The 17,632-nt window shown below is 50.6% G+C and overlaps 1 protein-coding gene across 1 annotated transcript in view; it reads right to left on the bottom strand.

Annotated features, from left to right (window-relative positions):
• DDR2 (discoidin domain receptor tyrosine kinase 2) overlaps positions 1-17,632 on the bottom strand; it is a 73,336-nt gene that overhangs the window by 16,499 nt on the left and 39,205 nt on the right. The window contains exons 9-12 of the mRNA XM_065409293.1: positions 14,715-14,845; positions 13,852-14,062; positions 12,103-12,326; positions 2,216-2,343 (exon numbers count right to left, since the gene is read on the bottom strand). Of these exons, the coding sequence (XP_065265365.1) occupies positions 2,216-2,343; positions 12,103-12,326; positions 13,852-14,062; positions 14,715-14,845 (694 nt within the window). The remainder of the gene's footprint in view (positions 1-2,215; positions 2,344-12,102; positions 12,327-13,851; positions 14,063-14,714; positions 14,846-17,632) is intronic.

Below are 17,632 nucleotides of genomic sequence, written 5' to 3'. Positions count from 1 at the left end.
TTGGCCAATGTACATGGCAGAGGGGCATTGCTGGCACATGATGGCATATATTGCATTTGTAGATGTGCAGGTGAATGAGACCCTGATGGTGTGGCTCATGAGGTTGGGTCCTCTGATGGTGTTGCTAGAGTAGATATGGGGACAGAGTTAGCAACGGGGTTTCTTACAGGGATTGGTTCTTGGGTTAGTGTTTCTGTGATGTGGTGTGTAGTTGCCGGTGAGTATTTGCTTCAGGTTGGGGGGGCTATCTGTAAGCGAGGACTGGCCTACCTCCCAAGGTCTGTGAGAGTGAGGGATCGTTTTCCAGGATAGGTTGTAGATCGTTGATGATGTGCTGGAGAGGTTTTAGCTGGGGGCTGTACATAATGGCCAGTGGTGTTCTGTTATTTTCCTTGTTGGGCCTGTTCTGTAGTAGGTGAGTTCTGGGTTCCTGTCTTGCTCTGTCAATCTGTTTCCTCACCTTCAAGTCAGTGGCACTGCTATGGGTACCCACATGGCCCCACAGTATGCCAACATTTTAATGTCTGACTTAGAACAACGCTTCCTCAGCTCTCGTCCCCTAGCGCCCCTCCTCTACTTGCGCTACATTGATGACATCTTCCTCATATGGACCCATAGGAAGGAGGCCCTTGAAGAATTCCACCTGGATTTCAACAATTTCCGCCCCACCATCAACCTCAGCCTGGACCAGTCCACACAAGAGATCCACTTCCTGGACACTACAGTGCAAATAAGTGATGGTCACATAAAGTACCCTATACCGGAAACCTACTGTCCGCTATACTTACCTACATGCCTCCAGCTTCCATCCAGGACACATCACACGATCCATTGTCTACAGCCAAGCCCTAAGATACAACCGCATTTGTTCCAATCCCTCAGACAGAGACAAACACCTACAAGATCTTTATCAAGCATTCTTAAAATTACAATACCCACTCAGTGGCGTAGCCAGGTTCTAACAGCAGGGGGAGCGAACAAATAAAAAAAGGCGCCACCCGCTGTGAAGCAGCGAAGAAAAAAAAAAAGAAAAACCCAAGTCTTGCCGATGAAGTCTGAAAAACCTGCCGCCGAATTGCCACCGAAGACCCAGAGCGACTGAAGCATCCGCCGCCGAAGACCCGGACGTGCCGCCCCTGCTGGGAAGTGCTCCCGGGTGAGTGTAAAAATTAAAAAGGTGCCACTTTTGGGGAATGTGCTCAGTGGGAGTGGCCACTCCCCCTGCTCCTCCCCAGCTACGCTACTGTACCCACCTGGGGAAGAGAGGAAACAGATTGACAGAGCGAGACGGGTACCCAGAAGTCACCTACTACAGGTGACTTACGTAAAAGAATAAATGTACACAAATCAGACTTCAGGAATGGTAACATACAAAAGCCAGTAGAAGAACAATTCAACCTCTCTGGACATTCAATAACAGATTTAAAAGTAGCCATACGTCAACAAAAAAACTTCAAGAACAGACTTCAAAGAGAAACTGCAGAGCTACAATTCAGTTGCAAATTTAACACTATTAATTTGGGCTTGAACAGGGACTGGGAGTGGCTGGCTCACTACAAAAGCAATTTTCCACCTCGTCCTCAATTATTGGGAGTGGACCACATCCATCCTGACTGAATTGGCCTTTGTCAACACTGGTTCTCCACTTGTAAGGTAACTCACTTCTCCTCATGTGTCAGTATATTTATGCCTGCATCTGTACTTTTTACTCCATGCATCTGAAGAAGTGGGGTTTTTTACCCATGAAAGTTTACGCCCAAATAAATCTGTTAGTCTTTAAGGTACCACCGGACTCCTCATAACCATGTGATGAAAGGCTACAGAGTTACACCCACCCACAAGGGTCCACATGCAACCTCATCTCCGGCATTTCCTGACTCCTCAGTGAATTCTCCTAATGCTGCTTTCGAATGGAATTCCCTAGAGTTTTAAAAAAGAAATATCATTCCATACGGCGTACATCTTTGGCGTCACCAGAATGCCCTGTGCCATGCAAGGGGAATGCTCAGAGCAAAGCCCTTGCTGCCTCCATTGTGTCCCTTGCTAAACCGTGTAAGGATGACATTTCAAAAGGGTCTAGGGAACACAGCAGACTTGAGTTGCTTTTGAAAATGGGACTTAGTCTCCTGTTACCCAGGGCCTGTGTGTATTTTTCTGAGTGAGGCTCAAGCTCACGGTACATACTGAGTCGTCAAACTCCACATGACCCCAATACCTGGCATTCTTGTTGGCATCTGCTCGCAGCATTTTCACAGCCACCAGGACAGGTTGGTTGGAGCTGACATCCAAAGCAAAATCTTTGTCCATGAACTTTTCCATTCCCTCCACTTCACAGAGATGAACCTAGAGGGGAGCAATGGGTAGTGTTTACCTTTGCCATCTGGTTCTCTGTTTCCTGAACCTGGGACTTCCTTGGGGGTCAAATCAGAGCAACTCATTCTTACCCTCAAACCTGAACCAAATCAGACCCTTAAAAATTCTGGTTGCCTACCCCGGTCTAAACCATCCAAGACAGATGGCTGTCCGTCCTCCTTTTGAAAACCTCCAGTGAAAGAGCTTCCACAACCTCCCTTGGCAGTCTGTTCCATTTTCCTGCTGCTCTTATAGATAGGAACCCTTAAAAATTCTGTTAGCAGTTATTTTCAGTTCTAATAATTCCCATGGCTGTTTTGCCAGCTCTAGGTCCTAACAATAATAATACCTGGCAAAGAGTTACTGATTTATTTTGTTTTATTACACTACAAGCCCCTATGCACTCACCCAGGGCACTCCCTATGCCCAGAAAAACAAGGACCTGGTAGAGTGCTCTAAGCAAAAGCATGGATGACAGTAGCTGCATCTGCAAGAAAAGGCCATACAACCTTCCGACAAGTCAACCACTGCTGCTACTTGATCCTCAGAATGCAGCCACGGAGCTAATATGACCCACAAATTGTAAAGTGGAGTAAGAAATGGTGGGCACAGACCGAAGCCAAGGCAGCACCACATATGGCAGCAGCATAGTCCTCTTCTGGAAACTGGATGTGACACAACGGGGCCACCTCACTCTGCAAATCTGCTCCCCAAGAGTGTTACATTCTGTCTGATGACCAAAATAAATCTTTACTGCCTTTCACTCCTGTCGGTGCCAATACAACCAAGGCTGAGTGAGCCAGAACCAGCAACAGAACTGTTTACTCAGATCCAATCAGTCACAACCGCATCACCCTCCCTGAAAACAACGGGATTCCACAGCTGTCCCCACGGCCATAATTTAGTCTGAAGAACTAGTGATAATTTGGAAATGGAAAGAACCCAGCTTGACTGGAAGGGCCCAGGCTGAGTTTGCATGAGGTGTGTGATCTCTGTGCTTCCTGAGCACAAATGAACTCTTTTGCTAGTTTTGACAAGGCCTTGTGGGAGCTATACACTTTCAGGTAGCATCGACTGTCAGTAACTCTATTGAACTGCTACATAGCTTTGTTCTGCTGAAGCAAAATGGTTCCACAGACACCACGTGCCTAGTACGTTCGTCTCAGCTTTTACAACATGAATTAAACACGTTTGAAATAAAATCCATCTCCTGGGCTCTGTTCTGGCATTGGCACAGATGTCCTGGTGCTAGGGCTGTGCAATGCAGAGAGACTACAAAGGGAGGCCATGTGGAGAGGGGCTCCAGGCCCGGAAGTGCACAGAGGATGATGTGTGCGGAGTCACTAAGCTCAAATCCCATTGCAGGACATGTAAGCAGCACACAGTTCCCAGGAATCTCAAAGAGGGATTCATTCCCATCCTAAATGTGTCCCACACACTCTTTGGAGCAACATCAACATTAGACATGGTCATAACTGTTAGAATAGCTACTCTAGGCATAAAGTGAAAGGAATGTGAGTCCGCCTTCCAAGTGAGGTCACTGGAATTGCTCTACCTCAGGCTGGGTCTGAAGGGACGTTTTCTAGTTTTCAGCAACCACAGGGCTGCTCTGTGTCAGATCAGGACAAGCCCCACCCAAGGCCCCCGCTACCGATGTTGACAGAAACACAGACAAATCTTGAGAGCTCATTGGAATTTTTGTCCCTTGGGAAATTCCAAAATGTGTTTTAATCCTGAATCAGGACAAATAGTCAAAATTTTGACATATTCAAAAGAACCTTATTGAAACATTTCATTGTGATAATATAAAAAAATTAAACAGAACAAGGAAGTTGCAATGAAATGAAACGAGGAAATTAAACAAAATGCCTCCTTTTGAGTTTGAATCATTTTGAAAATTTTCAATCAAAAATTTCATCAGAATTGACACATTCCCTCAAAACATTTTGATTTTGACAAAACTGCATTTTCCAACAGAAACCTGTTCCAGTGAAACTTTTTTGATCTGCTCTGGAAATCATGCTTTGGCAGAAGCCGTGGAGAAAATAATTTTTGGCAAATGCAGTTGGAAAATAGTGCTTTGATGGAAAAGGAAGCTATTTAGAATTTCACTTCATCGTTTTGTTTTTTTCCCAAAGAAACTTTAGCATTTTTATATTTGAAATTGAATATTCATGCTATTGCTATTGAGTATAATTAGATAATTTCATAAAAAAATGTGGAATTAAATGCAACATTTTATATGAGCAAAAAATGTAATAGATTCATAGATCTTAGAACCATAGGGTTAGAAGGGACTGCAAGGATCATCTCTTAACCCCCTGCCACGATGCAGAATTTGTTGTGTCTAAACCAGGGGTCAGCAACCTTTCAGAAATGGTGTGCCGAGTCTTCATTTATTCACTCTAATTTAAGGTTTCGCGTGCCAGTAATACATTTTAACATTTTTAGAAGGTCTCTTTCTATAAGTCTATAATATATAACTAAACTATTGTTGTATGTAAAATAAATAAGGTTTTTAAAATGTTTAAGAAGCTTCATTTAAAATTAAATTAAAATGCAGAGCCCCTCCCGACCAGTGGCCAGGACCCGGGCAGTGTGAGTGCCACTGAAAATCAGCTTGCGTGCCGCATATGGCACGGGTGCCATAGGTTGCCTACCCCTGTTCTAAACCATCCAAGACAGATGGCTGTCCGGCCTCCTTTTGAAAACCTCCAGTGAAAGAGCTTCCACAACCTCCCTTGGCAGTCTGTTCCATTTTCCTGATGCTCTTATAGATAGGAAGTTTTTCCTGAGATTTAATCTAAATCTGCTGTGCTGTAATTTGAACCCATTGCCTCTTGTCCTGCCCTCGGTGGCAAGAGAACAATTTTTCTCCATCTTTATGGCAGCCTTTCAAGTATCTGAAAATTACTGTCATGTCCCCCCTTAATCTCCTCTTTTCCAAACTAAACATAGCCAGTTCCTTCAGCCTTTGCTCATATGGCTTGCATTCCATCCCTTTGATCATCTTTGTTGCTTGCCTCTGGATCCTTTCCAGTTGCTTTACATCTTTTCTATATATTGGTGACCAAAACTGGACACCGTACTCCAGATGAGGCCTAAACAGCATCAAGTAGAGCGGTACAGTCACCTCCCGTGATTTGCATGTTATGTCTCTGTTAACGCAATCTAAAATTGCATTTGCTTTTTTTGCAACAGCTTCACATTGCTGAATCATGTTGAGGTTGTGATCCACCACTACTCCCAGAGCCTTCTCAGCAGTGCTGCTGCCAAGCCAGTTTTCCCCCATTCTGTATTTGTGCATTTGATTTTTCTTCCTTAAGTGTATCACCTTGCATTTGTTTTTGTTGAATTTCATTTTGTTGTCGACAGCCCAGTTCTCCAATTTACCAAGATTCCTCTGAATTTTAGCTCTATCCTCCAAAGTACACCTCTACCCCGATATAACGCGACCCGATATAACACGAATTCGGATATAACGCGGTAAAGCAGTGCTCCGGGGGAGCAGCGCTGCGCACTCCGGCGGATCAAAGCAAGTTCGATATAACGCGGTTTCACCTATAACGCGGTAAGAGTTCTTGGCTCCTGAGGACAGCATTATATCAGGGTAGAGATGTATTGGCAATCCTCCCCCCCCAGCTTTGTGTCATCTGCAAATTTGATCAGGATGCTCCCTATTCCTATATCCAGGTCATTAATAAAGATGTTAAACAACACTGGGCCCAGAACCGATCCCTGGGGAACCCCACTTGAGACCTCCCTCCAATCCGACATCATTCCATTGATAGTTACTCTTTGTTTGCGGTTGTTTAACCAATTATGTATCCACTTAATAGTAGTTCTGTCGAACCTGCATTTCTCCACGTGGGACTGTGTCAAAAGCCTTGCTAAAGTCCAGGTATATTATGTCCACCGCATTCCCCCTATCCACTAAATCAGTTACCCTGTCAAAGAGGACATCAAGCTGGTTTGGCATGATTTGTTCTTGGTAAATCCTGCTGGCTGGTAGTGATCACCCCTTTATCCTCCAGGTATTTGCAAACTGAATGTTTCATACATTGCTCTAGTAGTTTCCCAGGGATCGAGGTCAGGCTGACACATCTGTAGTTCCCTGGCACGTCTTTTTTCCCCTTTTTAAAGACTGGCACTACGTTAGTCCTTCTCCAGTCTTCCGGGACCTCTTCTGTTATCCAGGAGTTTGTAAATATTATTGCCAGTGGCTCAGAGACTTCAACTAATTCCTTCAGTACCCTCGGGTGATTAGCATCCAGCCCTGCTCATTTGAATGAATTTAAATTGGTAAGAAGATCTCTGACGTGTTCTTTACTTATCTTGATCTGCATCCCTTCCCCTTTATTGTCTATGGTAACTTTGCTAGTCATCCAGTCACATGTTATTTTTTGAGAAACAACTGAAGCAAATTAGGCATTGAGCAGCTCTGCCTTCCTATCATCTTCTTTTCTCAGCTCAAGTTCTCCATTGAGCAGCGGACCAACACTGTCCCTGATCTTTCTTTTTTGTCTGACATATTTGAAGAACCTCTTCCTGTTGTCTCTAACATTTTTTTGCCAGCTGTAATTCATTCTTCACCTTGGCTTTCCTGATTTTGTCCCTACATGCTCGTGCTATTCCTATGTATACTTCCTTGGTGACGTGCCCCTCCTGCCATATCCTGTATGTATCCCTTTTGGTTTTTAGATAGCTGAAAAATGCCTTGTGCAGCCACATTGGCTTCCTGTGGCTCTTATCTTTCCTCTGTGTCAGAATAGTTTGATGTTGAGCCACTAGTATTACATTTTTTAAGAACTGCCAGCCCCCTTCAACTCCTTTTCTTCCTAATTGGTCTTTTTCTCTGAGTCAGCTGAAATCCACTTTTTTGAAGTCCAGTGTCCTCGTTTTCTCATGTTCTCCTTTCCATAGGATCTTGAATTCTATCCGATCGTGATCACTTCCTCCCAACCACTTTTATGTTTGCAATTCATTCATCCCTGTTCATCAAAACCAGATCCAAAATGGACGATTCCCAGTTGTTTCTTCAACGTTCTGAATCATAAAGCTGTCCCCTACACACAGTAAGAATTTGCAGAACGTACTATGTTTTGCTACAATAGTCTTACAACAGATATCAAGGAAGTTAAAATCCCCATACTACCTTATGTGTGTTAGCTAATCTTGTTACCTGCTTGTAAAATGACTCATCCACTTCCTCTTCCGGATTTGGTGGTATATAATTAAGGCTAGGAGTATGTTATGGAGGTCGTGGAAGTCACGGATTCCGTGACTTTCCGTGACCCCTGTGACATTGGGGCCTCTCAGCAGTCCAGCCGCTGCAGCAGCAGGGGAGCCAACCCAGCTCCCAGCCCTGCAGGGTGGGGGGGATCCCCTGGACCTCCCCAGCTCCCAGACCTCCCCAACCCCTGCAGGCAGCGGGGGAGCCTCAGAGTTCCCCAGTTGCTGCCGCCAGCAGGGACCCCACAGATCCCAGCCCCACAGTTCCCAGTCGGTGCAGGGACCCCACAGTTCCCAGTCGGTGCAGGGACCTCACAGATCCCAGCCCCACAGTTCCCAGTCGGTGCAGGCCATGGGGGACCCTGCCCCCAGCTCCTAGCCCCGCGGTCAGGGGTACCTCCCAGCCTCTGGGCCGGGGACCGCAGCAATGGAGAATCCACCACAACTGTTGGAAAGTTGTTCCAGTGGTTAATTCCTTTCACTGTTACAATGTGTCTTATTTCTTCTTTGAATTTGTCTAACTTCTGCTTCGAGCCATGGGTTCTCATTACGTTAACTAAAGTGCTGTCTGCTGTCAGAAATCTCTTCCCCATCTCAGTACTTATAGACTGATCATGTCACTGCCTCACTTTTTCTTGGATAAACTACACTTCTTTAGCCTCTCAATGTAAGGCATGAAAAGTTAACAGTTTTCTGCCAGAGAAAGGATGTTTATTCACCTCTCTCTGTGGGTGCACATGTAAGTTAAGGATTGTAGGTTAATGCAATGGGGAGTCATTGACATACCAAGTTGGGGGGAAGGAAGGGATGTGAAGTCAGCAGGAAGGCAGCACACTGGAGAGTAAGCTACAGGGGTTATCAGGACTCATGCTACAAACAATGAACTTTGGGGATATAATTAGAAGGTAAAGACGACACCCCTTTATCCTGCACCTAGGAAATGACTGGACAGCACATTTTACAGTCATGGGCATTTGTTCAGCACTGACTTACAGGGACCAATACCCAGGGGTGAAAGTAACTTAAAGGACTTGCCGGTACTCCGGAGTCCTGAGGAGGGGCATGGCCTCCACCGGAAGAGGCAGGGCCTTTAAATCCCCAGGCCCTTTAAATCAGGATTTAAAGGGCCCGGGGCTAGGGCTGTGGTAGCAGCAGCTGGGAGCCCCAAGCCCTTTAAATCACCCCCTGAGCTCCCAGCTGCAGAGGTGTCTGGGAGCCCTGGGGTTCGGGGGTGATTTAAAGGGGGTGATTTAAAGGGCCCGGGGCTCTAGCTGCTGCTACCGCAGCGGAGCTCCGGGCCCTTTAAATTGCTGACAGAGCCTGGAGGCTCCAGCAGCAGGGCCCGGGGCTCCAGCTGCCGCTACCCTCCAGGGCCCTTTAAATCGTCTCCGGAACCCTGCTGCTGGAGCCCTGGGGTAGCAGCGGCAGGTCTCCAGTGGCTATTTAAAGGGCCCGGGGTGGTAGAGGCAGCAGGAGCCCCGAACCCTTTCAATAGCCACCAGAGCCCTGCCACCGCTACCCCAGGGCTCCGGCAGGCTCCGGGGGCTATTTAAAGGGCCCAGGCCCTTTAAATTGTCCCTGGAGCCCTGGGGTAGTGGCAGTGGGGCTCCAGCGGCGGATTTAAAGGGCTCGGGGCGGTAGCGGCGCAGGAGCCCTGGGCCCTTTTAATCGCCACCCGAGCCCCGCCGCTGCTACCCCAGGGCTCTGGCAGCGGGGCTCTGGCGGCAATTTAAAGGGCCCTGGGCTCCAGCCCTTAAATTGCTGCCTCAGGAAGCCGGTCCACCCCGGTATGGCGCACCAGCTCTTGCCGGCAGGGGTGGCAGGTTTGTAGAAATTTTGGTGGTGGGCTCAGAACCTGCCCCTGCCCAAACTCTGCCCTCCCCCAACTCCACCCCCCACCTGCCCAAGGCTCTGGGAGGGAGTTTGGGTGGGGGAGGAGGTCTGGGGTGCAGGCCCTGGGCTGGGACAGGGGACTGGGGTGCAGGAGGGGTGCAGGGTGCAGGCTCTGGGAGGGAGTTTGGGGATGGGAGGGAGTGCGGAGGGAGGGGGTGTGCAGGTTCTGGGAGGGAGTTTGGGGATAAGAGGGGGTGCGGAGGGAGGGGGTGCAGGGGTGAGGGCTGTGGGGTGAGGCTAGGGGTGGATTTGGGGTGTGGCTGGGGATGAGGGGTTTAGGGTGTGGGAGGGTACTCAGGGCTGAGGCAGAGGGTTAGGGTGCATGGGGATGAGGGGTCTGGCTGGGGCTGGAGATGAGGGGTTTGGGGTATTGGAGAGGCTCAGGGCTAGGACAGAGGGTTGGGGTGCGGGGGGATGAGGGCTCTGGCTGGGGGTGTGGGCTCTGGGGTGGAGCAGGGCTGGGGATGAGTTTGGGGTGCAGGCAGGCTGCCCTGGGACTGGAGCCAGAGAGGAGGACTCCCCCCAGCCCTCTCCCTGCCAGCAGCAGCGAGCTCTGGGGTAGGGACCCCCTTCTCCCCCCCGGCAGCACACTCACCCCCCACTGTCACTGCACGTGCTCCTAGGGCCCCTCTCAGGTCCAGGAATCTCCCTCGCCTCCCCTGTGGTGGGTGCCATGCCGGGGGGACTGCCATCACATGTGCGCCTCCTCCCCTGCTGCTGCCCCTCACTGTAGCCTCACTGGGGGTGGGGGATGGGGCTGCCCCTTGCTCAGCATGGGGCAAGAGCGGTGACTGCGGGCACGGGGGCGGCTGTACTGGTGGAGGGTCCCACCGGAAAATGAAAGGGTCTGAGGGGGAAGGACAGCCTGCCCTGGCAGTAGTGGAGGGGGGCACTAGGACCCTGCGGCGGCAGTTAATGCAGGCAGGCAGCATGGAGCTTCAGGGGAGAGAGACGGAAATAGGGTGAATAGACATCCCGATTTTATTGGGACTGTCCCGATATTTGCTTGTTTGTCCCGCGTCCCGGTCGGGACGCGGGACAAACAAGCAATTTTGCCCTCCTGGAAGGGCTCTCGCTCCACCCCCACCCCGACTCCGCCCCCTCCTTCCCCCATCGGCTCCCTCCCCAAATCCCTGCCCTGGCCCCGCCTCTTCCCCAAGCACGTGGCATTCCTCCTCCCTCCCAGGCTTGCCACTGTAATGGCGGCAAGCCTGGGAGGGAGGGGGTGGTGGTCGGCTTCCAGTTCCTGGAGCTGGTGAGTACGGGCACCGGGCAGGCAAGGGGGCTGCTCCCCCAGGAGGGAGATGGGGGGGCTCCAGGGCTCCGGACCCTGGCAGCGGCGCGGGAGAGCGGCTTGGGGACGCATGAGTGGCCATGTAAAGTTTATCGGCTCGGGGTGGACCCCGGCCGGTCCTCGCCCCTGTAGGGGGGTGGTAAGGAGCCGAGTCCCCCCCTCCCCCCTCGTCCTGGCTCCTCAGCTGAGCCCCCCCCCATCTCCCTCCTGGGAGCAGCCCCCTTGCCTGCCCGCCTGGTGCTTCCAGCTCCAGGAACTGGAAGCCGGCCATCACCCCCTCCCCTCCAGGCTTGCGCCGGCATTACAGCTGCAAGCCTGGGAGGGAGTAGGAATGCCGCTCAGCTGAGGAGCCAGGACGAGGGGGGACTCAGCTCCTTACCTGGCCTGCGGCGGCCGGCGTGACATGCTGGCGCAGGGTGGGGACGCTACCCCCCTACAGGGCAGGGCGAGGAGCCGGCCGAGGTCCCCCCCCAGCCAATAAACTTTACGTGGCCACTCGCGCGGCCCTGAGCCGCTCTCTCCCGCCGCTGCCGGGGTCCGGAGCCCCGCACCTCTCCCGCTCGGCTGCGCTCCAGCAGCTCCTTCCCCGCGGGGCGGCGGGACGCGCCACATGTGCCCGGGGCCTGCTAATTCCCCTGGCACCTGCAAAACGGTTTTACTTTTGTTGTTGTTGTGGTTTTTTTTTTTTTGCTCCGTTCCCCCCCACGTCCCGATATTTCATGTCAGTGATCTGGTCACCCTACACGGAAGGGAGGTGCACGGGGCCAGCAAAGGGGGGGCCAGCCCACACTCAGGGGAGGCGCGGGGGGGGCAGGGGGGAGACCCGGCCCCGAACATTCGTGGAGCTGGGCCCCCGGACCCTCAATATTGCTGGAGCCAGGAGGAGGAGTCAGAGAGGGAGAGAATGCTCCATTTTCTTGCCAGTACGCTACTGCACCTTTTCTTACCGGTCCTCCGTACTGGCCCGTACCGGCTTACTTTCACCTCTGCCAATACCAACTTCTGAATAACAACACATCACTTCCTGCAGCATGTAGCTGGGCCCTGGAGATCTCCCATCTGAGGTACCGACCGAGGCTCATCCAGCTTAGCTTTCAAGAAACAACCCCACCGCACCCCAAAGTGGTTCTGGTGCAGGCTAGCTGCATACAGCAGGTGACTCACCAGAGATCCCTTCATCTCCTTCAGCCCAGGATGTATTTTTCTCTGGTGTTTTAAGAACACTGTTGTCATTGGCAGTGTTCCAGCGGGACTCTGGTCCATCCTAACAACAGCACAAGGGAGCAGACAGGATCTGGAGAGAACATAAGAGCCCATGACAAGACACTCACCTCCCCAAACTGGCCTTCTCCAAGCTTCTCCTTGAAGGTTAGCAGTTTCCTAGGGAACTCTTCCACAGCCACATCCTTGCCCGAGAGCAGGTCCATAGTGATGGCAGGCACAGAGTAGGTGTTGCTGCCTGTCACACCTTGCAGATTCACAATGTCAGCCTCTGCATAATGGGGGACTCCCTCGGGGCCACTTGACTGGGCGGGTTTGACGACTCCACTGCAGCCTGGGAAGAAAAGAGCACGAGAACACCTCAGCTGCTCAGCACTATTCCCCTGGAGCCCAAGTCACATAGAAAATGCCCTGGGCCATCTGCTTTCCCAGATGCCAGGGGAGAACAGACCAGGCTTTGGGGGAGCTTAAAGGGGTCTGAGACCTGTACAGTCTTCTCAGCTCCCTGAAACTTCACTCCAAGTTTCCAGGCCCAGTTATGATTGGTGCCGTAGGGGAGAGGGGAAGCCAGTAGCATCCTCATCCAGAACGTATGCTCCCTGCTCAGAACGCATCATCAAACTCTTCAAAGCCACAGCTGGAGCAGTTCTAATTGTTCATTCCCATGCGACTGACTTTGCATTTGTCAATATTAAATTTCAGTCTGACATCATGCTGCCCATTCCCCCAGCCTGGTTAAATCCCTGGGAAGTTTCTCCTCTAGTCCTGACTAATCTGAAAAGAGGCAGTGTGGACTAGCAGACAGGACTGTGATATAGAAAACATGTTCTATGCTTGGCTCTGCTGCTGGGTGATCTTGGGAGAGTCACTGCCCTCCTCTGTGCCTCAGTTTCCCCAACTGTAAAATGAAGATAATGAATGATATTGAACTGCTTGGTAAACTGCTTTGAGGTCTCCAGATGGAAAGCTATGAGCTATGTATTACTATTAAATAATTTTATCATCTGCACATTTTGCCACTTCACTTTTCCAGATCTTTGATAAAGAGGTAACTAACCAACACAGCACAAATATCAAATTCCATATTAAGTTGAAATACTTGCAGTTTGAATTGTCTTAGTCACAGACTTAAGGGACCAGAAACTATGTGCTGAGACTTATTTGACTAACACCACACTGCACATGGCAAGGGCAAATTGAAATTTTGTAATCAAATAAAATACACAGCCCATCTTAACATGGCTCAAGGAGATGGGGACTAGGACTGGGATAGGGGCCTGGGACCTCTAGGCTGCTGGTTCAAATTTACCCCAGGTTGGTATTGGTCTAAAGTCACTCCCACGGGGATGGCTGTCATGTGATGCGATTCCCATGTGATGTGAAATGGTCTCACTCCATTTCCCAGTGGATGCATGACTAGTCCTGGTTGAAATGTTTCTGTCTAAACTGTTGATGTAATCCAACCAAAAAGCCCAACCTATTGAGGAGGCACCTGAACTATAAATCCCATGAGGCACTACAGCAGCATTTTCAAGCCAAAATGTTTTGGCTGAAATTTTTCATTTTTTGAGTTTGCACAGAAAAAAAATCAAAATTTTCCGCAAGGGAACTTTTTTGTTTGTGCCCAGCTATACACATGACCCTAAAAATGACTCCACCACAAGTGTCAGTGTGAGCACATGCTCCTTGCTGGCAGATCAAGGATGTAGTGAGACTGAATGCCACTACTACCCTCAACTGGATGCCTCCGGAGCTGGCATCAGGGGCAGGCATAGCAGGCCATTGCAGGAGCACTCTGCTGCTCGTTGTTTGCTCAAACAAAGCTGTGTTAGCTGCAGAACTTGCTTGTTAATCCTCACCTGCCTCTTCATCTCCTGGGGCAAACTCTGGCAGTTTGCGGATCAACCGCGAGGGCTCCTGGTAGTCTGGGCCCAGGGGGAAGATGCGGTCATAGGTGGAGTTGGACTCCTGCTCGCTGGATGAGGAGGAGTGGTTGTGGTTGAACATGCTGGATTCGCTAGGCAGGGAGAGGCTGACGGTCATTTCGTCATCCAGCATCCGACGAGAAGCCTAAGAGGTGGGGATGCAGAAGGAGAAAGTACAGGGACACAGCAAAGGACATTCCCCACTCTCGACAAACAGACAGGCCCAGTGGACCAAAGCAGCAAGACAAATCATGTGGGCCAAAAGGTCCTGTTTGGCAGACTGGGCCTGAAACACAACCGTCCTGTGAACCAGGCAGGGCTGCCGAATCCAGGGGCAGTTGGGGAACAGTCCCCTGAACCCGGGGGGGGAGCGGTGGGGGGAGGCGGCAAGGGTGAGGGAGCTGCTGGGGGACCCCACGAGTAGGGAGCTCCCAGAGCCCAGGCTCCAGCCCGAGCCTGAATGGCTACACAACAATTTTACAGCCATGCAGCCCGTGCCCTGCAAGTCTGAGTCAGCTGACCCGGGCCAGCTGTGGCCATGTCATGGGTCTTTTATTCCAGTGTAGACGCACCCTCAATGGCTAGATGAAATCAGTCTGCACAAGCAGGTCCATGCGCTCGCCTGTGAGCTTCAGGGGGGGATGCAAGTGGTGCACATCCCCAGTTGGGCCTCACCCTGAACAAACTCCATTACTGTCAGGGCTGTGCTGACGTCACCAGAGGGGCTGACGTGCAGCTGCAGGAATGAACCTAGTGCTGGCAGAACCCTTACAAAGAAGCCTCCAGGATCTGCTCACCTTCTCCAGCATCTTCTGCCAGAACTGCCTCCACAGGATGATGACAATGATGGCCACCAGGATGAAGATGATTGCAACCAGGCAGCCAATCAGGATGCGTGTGTTGCTGTCATCCACTTTGAGGGTTGGATCTGTCAGCAGGCGGGAGAGAGCAGGAGTGGTCACATTGGGAGGCTGGGTTTAACTTGGGTTCTCATTGGAAACATAGATCTCAGTCACTGGCAAGTCTACTCGGCTGGTACTTCCAGGCTCACCACCCCTACAGCGGGGCTAGATGAGCCAGAAGCAGTGCATAACTGCACCACCCCAAAGCACTCTGCACTTCACTCCATCCCTAGTTCCCTGTTTGCCAACCTATCCTTGCCAGGAGCAGACACCAGCAGCACAACTCTGCTGGCCAGCACCCTGGGGGTTACTGTCAATGCTCTGTCCATTTTCCACCCCTCTGTGCAAGAAGAGGCACAGCTGGGCAGAGCCTGCTCTCTGCCCTGTACATTAACTGGGGATGTGAATGCAGGGGTGCATAGGGCCAGAGACAGTCCTGCCCTCCGGGAGGCACTTCTGTGCTGGCTCCTGCTGCACTAGTGCTGCTCATCCCTTCTGCAGCCATGGAGCCTGGGACACCCAGGATTGTGAGACTGTAACTAACAATTCGAGACTCCCCATCACCACACTCATGTGACTCTCACACAGTCAAAGCCCAGGATACACACTGCTCTTCATTTTGCAGCCACAACCCTGGACTCTGCAACATACTGACATAACAGACTAGAAAGTCTGTGGAAACTTCATTTTAACAAAAAGGGAGGCATTTAATGAACTGACTATGGAAATAACTGCACTGACTGTGCCATTATCCTCTGTGCTATTCTTGTTGATATTACATTCATTGCTTCAGACTGTTCCCACATCTTTATTGTTCAACGTGCCACTGAATTCTACATTAACAACACATAACTGCAGCGCAGAGGGTGTCTGAAGAAGAGCTGGAAGCAGAATGGGTTGAAACCCAGAACTTCTATTCTGCAGGAAAATTTGACATCTCCAAGAAAAAAAAAATTGTATTATAAACAGAAGTTGAAATGAGATTATATATAAAGAATAGAAAAGTTGAAAATGTTTTGACTATTATGATGCCATGTCATAATAGGTCATTTGCAATATTGTTGTGGCTGTGTTAATCCCAGAAATGAGAGAGACAAAGGGATGAGATAAGAGGAGGTTACCTACATGTAACTGGAGGTTCTTCGAGATGTGTGGTCCCTATCTGTATTCCAAATGTGGGTGCGCATGCACACCATGCACCAGAGCCGGAAGCTTTTCTTATCAGTGTCCATTGACCCGCACATTCATCATGCGTCCCTTTGTGCTCGCAGCCGAGGGTCTAAGAGGCCATGCAGGTCGAGGCCCCTCCAGTGACTCTATTACTTCTGAGTAGTACAGTCCACAGCAGAGGGGATGGAGGGCGGGTATTGGAATACATATGGTGACCACACATCCCAAAGAACCTCCAATTACAGGTAAGTAACCTCCTCTTCTTTGAGCAATGGTCCTTATGTGTATTCCAACCGTGGGGGAGTAGTGATCAGTGTGGAAGTGGGTGGGAGGAAGAGAAGAAATGCAACCTGTAGTACAGTGCGGCCCACTGCAGTGTCCTCAGCCGCCCTTTGAGTGATGGCACAGTGGGATGTGAACGTGTGTACAGAGTGCCATGTTGCTACGACAGACGTCTTGCCATGAGACATCCGCTAGGCAGGTCAACATGGCTGCTTGCACTCACATAGAGTGCATTGTAACTCTATCAAGCGGCTGTACGTTGGATAGCGTGCAGCATTCGCGGATACACCTGGAGACCCATTTGGAGATTCCTTGGAGACAAGGGCTTGGCCCTTGGACTGGTCAGCGATGGCCACAAACAGTTTCATCGATGCGTGAAAGGCGAAAGTCCTGTGGAGGTAGAATGCTACTGCATGGTGCATGTCGAGGGAGTGCAGGATCCTGTCCACATGGGAGTGAGTGGTTTGGGACAGAAGACAGGGAGGTGGATGGCCTGACTGAGGTGGAACTCCACCACCACCTTTGGGAGGAACTTAGGGTGGAGCCGTAAGGACACTTTATCCTTCTGGAATTCAGTGTAAGGGGGACAGTTAGCCATCGTGGCCACCAGTTCGCTGACTCATCTAGCTGAGGAAATGGCCACTAGGAACATCACCTTCATGGAGAGATGGGAAAGGGAGCACATTGCCATTGGCTCAAAGGGTGGCTTTGTGAGGACGGACAGAACAAGATTAAGGAAGGTATTGAGGAGAGCCTTCATGAAATGGATGGTGGAGGGGTACATAACATAGAGGTGCCATCCACGGAGGGAGAAAGGCATTAAGTGCTGCCAGGTGGACCCGTGTAGAGCTGAGGGCAAGGCCCAACATTTTGAGCCCAAGGAGGTAATCGAGGATGGATATTGTACTCAGTGGGTGGTGATGGCAATAAGTTTTATGGCCCCCTTGAGGAGCAGAGCATCCACTTCTTATTGGAGGATGGGTTTCCAGGGGAAGTCTGGGGTGAGGAGCGATGAGGGGGAAACAAGAGGAATTCTATGGGAGTATCCATGATGGATAATCTCCAGCACCCAGCTGTCCATGGTGATTTTGCATCAGTTGTGGGAGAACAGGGCAAGACGGTCCCCAAAGACAATATTGGGCACCGCGGGAGGCATCGGGGGAGGTTCGCAGTTCTTGACCTGCACGTCAAAACTGCTGTTTTGACTGCTACTGGTATAGGGTCAAAGTGGTGGTTGTGATGGAGGTGGGGAGCGTTGTGTGCGGTGCTGTCTATGTGGTGCCTCCTGCTGGCGTTGGAAGTAGGGCAGGTAGGGGGCATGTGGTCAGGAATGGAACAGTTGCCGCAGCTGCCTGCATCTT

Source organism: Emys orbicularis, chromosome 8, assembly GCF_028017835.1.
Source record: "Emys orbicularis isolate rEmyOrb1 chromosome 8, rEmyOrb1.hap1, whole genome shotgun sequence".
Taxonomy (NCBI): domain Eukaryota; kingdom Metazoa; phylum Chordata; order Testudines; family Emydidae; genus Emys; species Emys orbicularis.
The sequence above is the reverse complement of the archived record's forward strand: the minus strand, read 5'-3'. Positions and strand labels throughout refer to the sequence as shown.